Consider the following 12,218-nt stretch of genomic DNA (forward strand, 5'->3'; position numbering starts at 1 on the left):
CCCCCCTCCCTGTGAGCCCACTGTGCTCTGATTGGTCAGCTCGCCCACTCTGTTCTGATGAGTCTACCACCGTTACAGCGGAACATCAGTGATTATGTGTTACAATGGCTTTAGCAACCAGAAAATGACACCAGTAAGGACAAACAGATGAGAATGCTGCGTGGGGTTACCGCTGGTATTAAAAACATTTTGGCGAATGGTTAGGTGGCGAGAAAGTAAACATTTGTTTTGCTCTGCAGCAAACAGCTGTTTGCTTTTCACCCAACATAGACAACCGCCTCACGAAACGCTATGTTGTAGCATTAATAAACGAAACAATTTAACAACATTGCTTGTCAAAATACCAATACCACAGGACAATTTTCTTTTAAAGCAATATTTTTAGTGGCCCGAGCGGGCAAGTGGAAAGTACGTTATGCTGGCCCGGGGTGTCTAAATAGTGTTTCCGGGCCAGCGGGCCATTTATAATGTCGAGCCCTGATATGTATTTATATATACTGCACATTATATAAAGTATTTATGCTGAACCATGTACAAACATCACTCTTAAGTGATATGGATATGACAGTTCCAGAAGATATGATTTGTATTTCAAGTTTAATTTAATCTTTGTGAGTTCTCTTCATTTTTTATTTCTTGGCTACAGTTCAAAACAAGACATGACAATAATATTTGCAAACCATTTCAAGAGTTTGTGTTACATTACATAGTAATTATATAATAGCAAAAGCAGTTAAGAACTGACCCATCCTTAGAAAAATGATTTCAGAATGAGTAGTTTAATAGGAAGAATATGTGTATAAAGTTCTGGAAAGTATTTTGACAGACCTCTTGTAAATCTGACACACCTTGTCACTGACTCATTAGCCCAATACTAGATTTAAGTCATGGTGCTCTGCTCTGTTCCCTGCAGAGGGCGTTAAGAAAAGGAGGTTTCTTCCATCTACAATCATTATCTTAGCAAATTGCCTCTGACTAATTCTTGGATTTATCATTGCAGGGCTCCTCTTGCTTGTGCAGAGTTTTTAGAACTGAGCCAAAACCCATTTGGCACCCATGCATAAGTGTGTGAAGCAAATCTTGCCCAAAGAAAGAACATTTTGACACAGAGCAGATAACCCCATGTTGCTTCTGAGATCCAAGAAGCAGAAAAGATTTACGAATTACAGAACATTACTGCGCAAGAGGTACTACAATTAAGAAAGGTTACTATTTTGAGATAAAGAAACATTAGTGTTGGCTTTCATACTTCATATTTCCTTGCTGTCATAGTGCATAGCCATCATTTACCTCTGTTTATGTTGATGGTACAGTGAACTGTATGGCTGAAATAGCAGCTCTAATGAGCAGCCAATTTCTATTAATTCCTGCCTTCATGCTTATGAAAGTCCCATTAGTCTTTTGTACATTTGTTACTCTTTCTCATTATTGAGAAATGATTATCCTCAGACCACTAGACTGTGAGCACCTTCATTACCATCGTTTTAATCACTAGGTTGAGTATCAGACCTATTACTTTCATTACAAGTACAGTGGAAAGTCCCCTTGTGTGCTACGTTATGCTGAGTTTCAGGTTATAGCATTTCAGGAGAATACTTGGGATTTGTTTCTTTTTGGTGCACAGAGGCAACTCTGAGGGGTTATGAGAGGGAATCAAAACCATATTTCTTTAACACAAAACCTTTTCTTGTATTCGTTTTTCCCTCGAACACTTTTTTCTCCTTTAAAAATACTGGATAGTTTTTATCTTTCTGGTGTCTTAAGAACGAACAATCTCTTTCATTTACCTTTGTATGACTCTCTGCTTTGTTTTGGGTGGATTGGAAAAACTGCAGTGGAGTATTAGTCATAAATAAAATGTCATATGTAATTTGTCATGTTATTTTTGTATTTCATTCTGATTTCAACTTATTTAAATCGCGAAAAACTGTATAATATTGTGTTATATTTGCATAATATACAATTATTGAACAATTACAACTGCACAGTCAAAGGTAACACCAAATTATTTGCGTCTATGGTTAACCTAGTTTTGAATACGTTTAATTAGAATTTCCACCAACAATATTTCCATGTACAATACCCCTGTCTCGTTAGAATGAATCTCACTGTATGGCTGCAAATTACAGTAAAAGAGTATCCCATAATTTATATATTTATGAACTCCTGGATTTGCCCCTTTCACACACATTCAATTCAAGAGTCAGTGGTAGAGACTTCACAAGTTGTCCTAAGGAACAGCAACAGTTCTAAAGTGATTATTCACTTGTTTCGCTAGAGTTAGAAAACAAGACCAATAACTCTGTTACAGCTGAATTTCCCCAAGGTGATGAATAAAATACCTTCTCTTCTCTAAAAACGTTTTATGAAGCTAAATCCAGGTGACGCTTAGCTTAGCATGCAGACTGTAACCAGCACAGAACCTTTAGTTTTTAAAACCCAATACAACATAATGATTAGTGAGCTTTATAAGTGAAGTATCCTTTTACAATACCTTTGGTCAAAGCCATGTCTTCAGTCTTAATGATATGAAAAGATAACCTTTCTCTTGGCTTAAGCTTAGTTCACAGTATAGGCATGGGAGTGGTTTCAATTTCTTTAATCTAGAATGCTAAAGTCACCATTACTAGATATTTTTGCCATTTTTATCCTCATACTGTATCTATTTGAGTAAAAAGTGTTACAAAAAGGAAACAAATGGTTGGTAAACATGAGAAATATAACTGTGTTATGTTAACTGATCTGTGTCCTTGTTTTTCAGGATATTGATGAGGAAATCGAAGCAGAGTACAACATCCTCAAAGCTCTTTCTGACCACACCAATGTTGTCAAATTCTTCGGGATGTACTACAAGAAGGATGTGAAATGTGGAGACCAGTTGTGGCTAGTACTGGAGGTAGGAACACTTATTGTATATTATGTTTGCAAACCATATTGACTGAATCCTTAGTGCAGGGGTGAGCAGTTTATTTTTGGTATTATAAAAACCATGATAACTATTGTTGCTTACTTTGGTGCCAACCCCCTTCAGCAGTGGCACCGGAGTTTGTCTTGAGTATTAAAGAGATATAGCAATTATTTACTGACAAATCAATTGTAAACTCACTGCACTAAAACGTTCCCAGGTAAAACATTACCATACTCACTGTACACTTAATATTGACACGTAACGCCAATAGCGCTACTCCCTGACAGGCCGAGATGCTTCGTTTAAATGATTTCACCGAATGATATTGGATCCTTGCTGGCATCATATGGATCATCTCTATCTTTTCTTTCTCGATGGGAGTTAAAAACTACAAAAATAATTGTGTAAATTAAAAATTGTTAAAATAAATAACTAATCGTACCAAAGGCAACGCTACGGAGCCCACTAGGGGACATGGAGAAGAAAAAAAAATTATTTGAACAAAAGAAGAAAAAAAATGTTTTGCGAGATCTCGCAAAGGTTTTCGTAAAACCCCGTTGCAATTTGTAGACGGTCCCTAAGCACTCCTCTCCCTCCTCAAGCTGCAGATTGTGACCAATTCTTGATGTTTAGCTCGGATGACGGCGCGTCAAACTGTTCTGATAAAAACGACTCTGTAGTTCTTTGTATATCTTGCTATGATTGTAAAGTCATGTTGTTTGTATTTTTACAACGTTATGTTCATGAGTTATTGATCCGCGAAATTCGAATCTGTCAATAACTCAGCTCAGAGGGACGTCCCCTCGCTCTGAGTGTTCTCTTGAGGTGTCTTCACTTATGTGAAACCCTTTATATATACAGTATATGTGTGAAACCTGTGCCTATTGCCAAGCACTGATGTTATATCTTTATATTTAAGGCCAAGCTCAAAGTAAAATCGATGAACCGCTCCATTGTTGTGGTTTCTGTGTTGCCTTAGCAGCCGAACTGACCAGGAAGTACATTGAGCTAAATGAAAAGTATTGCGAGATCTCGCAATACTTTTGCGAGATCTCGCAAAGGTTTTGCAATATCTTTTTTTCTTCTCCATGTCCCCTAGGGGGCTCCGTACAATGCTACGAAGCAGAGCCATCTTGTGGGTATCGATTTGATGTAAAGCGTCTTCGAAAATTAGGAAAAGCGCTATACAAATCCCATGTATTATTATTATATTATTTTTAAATTTCACAATCAAATAAATAAATAAAATCTATATGAATCCATGATGAAGTTTAAATGATTAATATGTTTAATTATATAAGTACCAGTTTATGTAGCTTATGCGTCTTAACCATAGCTCTTAACCCTGCATAACCAAATGCAACATCATATTTATGATGTTCACGCTGTCAAGCTTGGCTTGCAATCGTCTGCTACACAAACAGAATCAGAGCAGCAGGAAAAACGCCCCGCTGACGACCAAGTTCAGTATCTGAGCCATGTTGAGAGGTTTTTGTGTCCAATGACAGCAAAAATAACTCACTACTTACCTAGCCTTAAATACCATTCACCTGTATAATGTGGCTGCACCGCGCAGACACAGTGCATACATGCAGATTAAAGATATGGTTGTACATCTCAACCTACGTCTGGCCAGGTATATGCAGTGGTGACCAATCTGCCCAGGGATTATGTAACAGTATAAGCCACCCAGGTAGTCTAGGAGTTTACTTATAGGCCACCTGAGGGATTTGGATGTAGGCCAACAACATGGATATGTTGGGGGTGGAGGTGAGCACCCTGCTGAGAGCAGCAGAGCAAGGATTTCTGTTGACAGGCGCTGTCACAGTGCATTCATCTATAAACACACTGCAGCAGGTTGGAGCACAGGCCCATGTGTCCGGTGGCTGATTTCAGTTTTTAAGCATTTTAGGTAGAAAATGCGAAAATGGTAGAAAGTAGGCATATGATAGCTATGTGACAACGATTAACATGATGATTCAGCCTCTATGGAGATAGGCATATGACTGTCATGTTTATTGCCTATGCAGGCCTTAGCTAATCTGAACTAAGCAAAGAATAGTGCTTTGGACCCGTACTCTGCATCTTGTGACTGTGATACTCTTGTATTTAAGATATGTGAAGGACACTTTATTTGTCCCATGCAACCTCTGTGTGTGATGACTACTTCCATTCTTGCAAGGATAATACATACATGTATCCTGATATTGAAGACCAAGCCGGTGACGAGTGATATTTTTCTAACAGTAACTGATTACAGAAAAACCTGATTTTGAACAAAAACCTTACTGCATGTCTTGCACCTACTGTTGTGCAGCAGTGGCTAGATGTAGGTATGCATTTGTGAAAGTTCAAGCGGAGCTTCCTGATCTTTCTTTACATCTTAAAACCCCTGCAGCTCCCCAGTTCTGGGTCTTTCATATGTCATTGCCTGCTGTAGCCTTTTTAAAATGTCAACCTCCAGACAAACATGTAATTGAGGTCAACCTCAGAGAAGTGGTTGTGGGGTCTAACACTTTGGCGGATTCGGGGGTTTCGTTGAATTTCTGAGCATGTCATTTCTGTTCCTGCTTTGATAGAGAGCAGTACAAACCTTGATACATCTGATAAACATGTCAGCAAATTTGAGCGTTGATAATAATAACTAATGCTGCTGAAGTTAATGTATGTTGTGGTCTTTATAGTTGTGATTTTGAATGTGACGTTGCATTTTTAGTAACGCTTTCTAATAAGTCCAATAGCTATTGCCCTGAAATGTTTTACAGATAATCATGAAGATGAATCCCAATACATTTTGTTACTTTTCTCTGCTATTTACAAGAATGCTAATATGCGTCAAACTATGTTAAAATAATAAATACAACAAGTATTTGCAAAAGTTTAAATTTTTTTGCACATGGCATTATTGTGATGACAGCATTTAACTCAAAGCACAGCCATGCCTAAGTATTGAATTTACATTTCCACCATTGCTTTGGATTTTGCTAACATTTAGTTGTTTTGAGAAGTAATAATAAAAAGAAAAGAAAAATGTCTTTCCCAAACCTTATCCCTTTATAGCAGAAACTCATTTGACAGAATGCCAACACATGTAAAAAGTGATTTTTATTTTTAGTCCATTTGCAGTTCCAGTATAACATTTAATGAAATGGCATTTAAGCTTTGGTGTATTGTTCGTTCAGGCAATCGCTTTCAACCAAATAACCTTTTTTGATTGCACCTTCAAAAGAAATCTGTACAAACTGTGCTCTGCATTTTTCTATTCCTTCTTTCATGATCAGGCACAGCCATGCTAGAACAGAGTGTTGTCTGTAATCCAAGCGCAGTGGGCTTTGCATCTACAGTAGCAGTGTTCTGTAACCCAGTAGATACTTTTCACCTCTGCAGCTTGTGTTTCTTCCCCTTTTCATCGCTGTCCTTCCTCATGACGTCTGCAGAGGACCCTGCAATCACTTTGCTCGGATATCAAGTTCAAGATGCTGAAGAATCAGACCACAAACTGCACGTAGAGTTCACTCGGCTTTGCTACTTTGTTTATTGTTTGTTCTTCCCGGTTTCCTCTTTGGTTTGCATGTCCATTTTCTACATTTCCCTTGCAAACATCTGCAGCCAGCACTCCAAATCTGTCTAATCCTGAAGCTGAAATCACTGCCTGACAGTTTAGCAAGTGTGTGTGTGCTCTGAAGTAGATGCACATGGGGTTTTAGAAGTGGAGAGACAGGAAAGCAGGCAGTGAGGTGGACATTCACCATGGTTACTGTAATTTTCCATCCTTTAGCTCTGCTGGGAGGAGCCTTTCTCTGCCCCGCGCTGACGGGCAGGCCGCTCATTATCAACTGAATACATACAAATGGCGTCCTTCACTTTGTTAGCCGCTCATTGGGGTCTGCAAGCTTTTGGCTTCGCCTGTGTAGTGCGCTCCTTTATGGCGGCGGATGTGGGCAGAGATGAGCACGCTTTCATGTATGATGGCCTAATTTAGCTCCCAGAGAGCTCAAGCACACTTCAAAGATTGCGATGATGGAGCGACTTTTATTCTCTAATTGGAAATAAAAACCTGATTTAGATGTGCATGTCATTTGTGAGCACCCCTGTTTTACTGGAAGACCCTGTAATATAAAGGGCAGCGATGATTGGAAACTTTAAAAGCTTTCTTTAAGATGTACCAGGCAAAAGTCTAATCACAATTTTTAATTCTAAGGACCTATGTTGCCTTTGAAATGTAACTTGTTGTAAATAATTTTACGGTTTTACTAATGCTTTGTTGTTACTTACATTGGTTATAATGATATAAGTGGCAGTAGTTGGAGAGTAACTACATGGGAAAGCTAACTTTTACGTCTGGTTAAAAGCTGCTGATCTCTGATGTGAAACATTGCTTCTGTGATCTGAGCACACATCGGGTCGTTTTCATTATGTTATCACACATCCAGCATCTTTTTCACCATTTTCAGCAAATCCTGTGTATGTACAGTAAATCTCTGTTAAATATTTAAAAAGACTTTGTTTACATGTTGATAAAGTCTCTGCGTAGCATAGACCTCTTTACAAATCTTTGCATCAAAGCTGTGGAGGGGGCACTTGGAGACCAACTTAGAACTGTGATGTGAACAGAGAAATCATATCAGACAGGAAGATTTCAAAAATGAAAGAGCTCTGAATGAAGTAGGCATTGGCCGAGTTCCTGCAGCCATGGAAAGTCTTGTCAAACATTAAACATGCCTTTATGGCACTGGTTGAAAGTGTGACAGCAAACCCACAGTTTATTAAATTGCACTTAAAGAATAATGTAATAGTATAAGACGCATTGCGATCTTGGAGAATGACTAAAATGGAGAAACGTGTGAAGAGGTTTCTTGGAAAGGAAACAAACATGCAAGCTTGTGTACAGATATAACTGTAGAGCTTGAGATGACCTGAAATGTGAAATTAAAGAAAAACTAAGTAGGCAAGGCAAAGAGTCCAACCAAAGACATCGAGAGTCATTTCCATGTGGTGCTCTTGAAAATTCAGAATAAAGTTACATTTTTACTGAATGTAAATCTTACCCCCCAAAAAAAGGAATACGGAGAGAGATTAAATTCCATCTGAATAATAGAAATATAATTGTATTTATCCTTTTGTTCGTCCTCTTATTGACCCCACATTGATATTCTGTCGGATTCCTTCTAAAAGTCAGAAAAATAAACCACTGCGGCCTGCATTTCCCCCATTAGTCTCTGTATTGACTCCAACCTCAGCCAAACCACCTCTGCACTCATGAATTGACAATGAGGTCTACAATGTTATTCCTTGCTTGGACTTTGCAATAAACGGTGGCAGAAAGTAGACACCAGCTTTTGTGTGTGTGTAAAGCCCACAGTAACAATAGAGGTGTTTTTCAGTGGAGAAGATCCAGCGTGTAACACTAACAGGAATTATTAAGTGCTGCAGGCATGACACAACTACAACAATCCAATCATTTACAGGAAATAGGAAATACTAGTTATATTTGCTTGGATACGTACATCAAAGATAGTTGACCAAAAAGTCAGCAGCTGTGTGTTTTAGCGGCTGCTCTGGTTTCTCCTCACTGAGTCAAGGGTCAGGCCTGATCATTTCATCTTTATTTTTTGTTTCATCCATTTATTTAAAGGTCTTTGATCAACTCATTTGATTAACATGACTAAACACACACCTGACCTCATTTGTAATGGAGAATATTCCACTCAGTATTCAATGTTTCAATTTTTCTTCTTTGATAATTCATGGTTCTTTGGAAACCCTCATGACTTTGCAGTCCTAGTGAAGTTGTAGGAAATAAATGGTATCAGATCTTAAATATGAATAGTTTTTATTCAGATTCTACGCAAATCTGTGTTGGGCAAACCTCATTAAGAAAGTCTTAAAGGGGACCTATCATGCAATATGCACTTTTGTACGTCTTATATACATGAATATGTGTCCCCGGTGTGTCAGGGAACTCACCAAGTGTCAGAAAACACAACCCTCTCTCTTTTCCTCCATACCCGAAACTATAAAAAGGGGGCTGCAACGGATCTGATACAGACTGATACAGATTTGAAATTGTTCTGACGTCAGAAACGGGGTGCTCCGCCTATATGGGCAACTCTCCACCTATCAGGGGAATGAGAGGTTGCATGGCATGGTAACAGCATGGTAACAGCATGGTAACAGCATGGTAACAGCATGGTAACAGCATGGTAACAGCATGGTAACATGACGCTCGTGCCTCGCCCCCATCTCTGCAGCGCATTTCCCACAGAATCAGCCCTTGTGAAGAGAGGGCTGGAATACAGCAAATAGAGCCAAATGAGGCATGGCTAAAATGCGTGATCTGTTTGGTATTTTGATCAAAAACAACATAGAATATATCCCAATTGTTTGGAAATGGTAGTCAGTGGAATATGTGTTGACTTATGTCTTGTTGGCAGCTGTCGGTAATAATACATCTTGAGGGGAATCATTAGAAGTATGCTCTATACAGTTACATTGTTAACCTGAAATGTATGAGATGTGTTTATAGCCACGTTAAATTACTAAAACTATTTTCTATTCAGCTGTTTTCTTTATTCCTATCTATGTTTACAATCAATGAGCATCATCAATTAATAATGTTTTACAATTGAATGGGAATTTGTCTTTTGTTTCTTCATTGTTACATGAAGGAGTGAAACCCTCACTAGATGTGATTACATATATGTACCCGAGGGTTAGGAAATCTGGTTTAATCTGTACAAGATTTACATCAAACCAGGTCTGAAGTTTCAAATATATCGTCTTCACCACATCTCAAATAATTAATGTTCATGCCCAGCATCACTTTCTGGAAGTGGGCTCAGGTGAGAGTGCTAACGTTTAGCTCGGCTAAATCTAGGACACAGGACCTCTCATTAATATGGATCTCTCTGTCTGCCCGGTGTAATTTAATGATGACAGGTGATATGGCAGCAGTGATGTGGACTGACGTCAGGCGCGGCTCATTGTCAGAGAGCTGTGCTGTCTGTGAAATCCTCAGTGGTGTTCTCTGCTTAACTGCAGTTAGTCTGCACGTCTGATAGCAGAGAGAGGAAGTGATGAAGCTCCCCATGTGGCAGCTGAGATGCATGCCATCCATCCTGCAACAGCTCTCTGGACTCCTGATGGATAGGTAGATTGATAAGGCAAACAGAAAACAGACACGAGGCACAGCGTTGAAAACTTATGCCGTTGCTTAGTCAAGGTCAAAGACCTGCGTCACTCTCAGCATCTAGTGCATGGAAGGATTAGTGTCTACCAGCCCCAGGTGCTAATGGTGCCCCTGAGTCTCTGTCTGAAGTGACTGCTTACATTTATCGTTGGAAAGCCAATTAAATGACTGAAAAAAGACACAATGAGAGGCAAAACTACGACAAATAGGAACACCATTACTACAAGACACTCCAAACAACAACAAAGAGAGGTTAAATGACCACAGAGACGGACAAAACGCCTGAAGAGAGAAACATAATTGCTACTAAGAGACGAAAGACAAAGAAAGAAAGAGAAAGAAACACAAAATGACAGAATAATGACACGCTGTTTTTCAGGGTGTATTGCTGCAATACTGTAGGAGGAGGGGTGGGTGGGTTTTCACATGATCATGGTCTATTGTGGTGCTATGATCTATTGTTATACATGTTCTGATGTTTCAACATCCAAAGGAAAATTCTTATGAATTCATGATCACTTTCGATATCATTTAAAAAATCTTTTTTAACAAATAAAACCAAACTCCTATTTGCGATAACAGTTTTTCCCAGGATGTAAGAATTTGCTGCTTTTATACCATTGTAAATTACAATCTTCATGTTTCACTGTTTGATAAAAAAAAGATCAATTAATAGGAAAATGAATCACAAGAATAAACAGTAATGACATTTATTTGTACTTGCATCCCTCAAAGTAATGTAATGCAATGTTTTGTTCTCTTTAAAAATTGTTCACTGTAAGTTGTTGATGGGAAAAGCATTTGATGGCTTCCTGCGGTTAGCTCAATTAACATAGAAACACTTGTGTGTGGATTGTGTGCAAAAGCAATCATGCCTTGTGGGTAAAAGTATAATGAAATAACAAATATGAGCCTTTAGGAGATGTTAGCACACCCTGGCCTGCATATATAATCTCTGTATTATGATGCTACTATTGTACCAATCAGCATTTTCATTCTTAAGATTGCAGGGGACTATATTCACTGGATAATAAATACATCATTTTCTATCTAGTGCCATTATGCAACATTCAATTCATTTGATTTCAATGTCAATTTTAAAGAAATAACTATAAAAATATGCTCCATGCTGAGCTGTTGTGCATAAGGCACAACAATAATTGTTTTTAATGTAATGTATAAGTTCTTTATGAGTAACCTTTGCTGACATGTGCTGTACAATGTATTTATCACTATCGCTGCAGGGGACTGATTCAAATCCTAAATAACCGCACTCCACTGGGTGCCTGATTAAGTCTTTAGTTTACTAAGTGTGGGAAATGAGTGTAATTATACAGGAGAAATGTTCCATACATAGAAAGATATGATAGAATTGTCCCATCTGACAAAATGTTTTCATATGCAGTTAAGTATAAAGCTGGGGATATGTGTTTACAAATAGTGTTAATATGTAGCATCTACAATTTCTTTTCACCAGCAACCCCCAACACTTTGATTGGCATCTTAGAGCTTTTTATTACCTGTGTACCCCCGGCATATCTTGAAGAAAAGTCCAAATTAAGGGTTATCATTGTTGCCAAGGCAACGTGCTGGGTAATTTTCTGTAATTTTCCAAGAACGATTGCCAGTGACGGTGGAGTCCATATCTAAGCGCAGTACACTATAAAAAAAACACAGGAAATCAAACACTAAAAAAATCAATCTTCCATGTGAATTTGTATTCTTGTTACATTCTGTTTCCACTCTAAATTGCTTTCCTAAAATGTCCTTTATTCCTATTTTTAAATGTTTGAAAACACAAGAGGATGTACTTCAATTGTGCATGTTTAACATTTACCCTGCTTAGTCATCAAAGCATGCTGTAGAATAAGCCCTGCACACATAATGTACTTTCTCCTTGTGGGCCCGATTTGCACCCCTCACTAAGCTGCCTCAGAAAGATAAGCTGCTAAAGATTGGCAGAATTACTTCCAGCATCTCTTTTCTCACTATGAAATCTTAGGATCAGAACTTTGTTTTTCCTCTGCTGTTTCTCTGTGTGAACATCTCAGATGCCCCAGATTTCAGCGTATTGAATAAGCTCATCTATAAGTAGTTGTACTCATGTTTGAGTGGTAGCTC

The 12,218-nt window shown here is 38.4% G+C and overlaps 1 protein-coding gene across 1 annotated transcript in view; it reads left to right on the plus strand.

The window, feature by feature from the left end:
* myo3a (myosin IIIA) overlaps nt 1–12,218 on the plus strand; it is a 64,264-nt gene that overhangs the window by 944 nt on the left and 51,102 nt on the right. The window contains exon 2 of the mRNA XM_010767617.1: nt 2,762–2,896. Coding sequence (XP_010765919.1) covers nt 2,762–2,896 — 135 coding nt within the window. The remainder of the gene's footprint in view (nt 1–2,761; nt 2,897–12,218) is intronic.

Source organism: Notothenia coriiceps, unplaced genomic scaffold (genome assembly GCF_000735185.1).
Source record: "Notothenia coriiceps isolate Sejong01 unplaced genomic scaffold, NC01 NC01_scaffold00004486, whole genome shotgun sequence".
Taxonomy (NCBI): domain Eukaryota; kingdom Metazoa; phylum Chordata; class Actinopteri; order Perciformes; family Nototheniidae; genus Notothenia; species Notothenia coriiceps.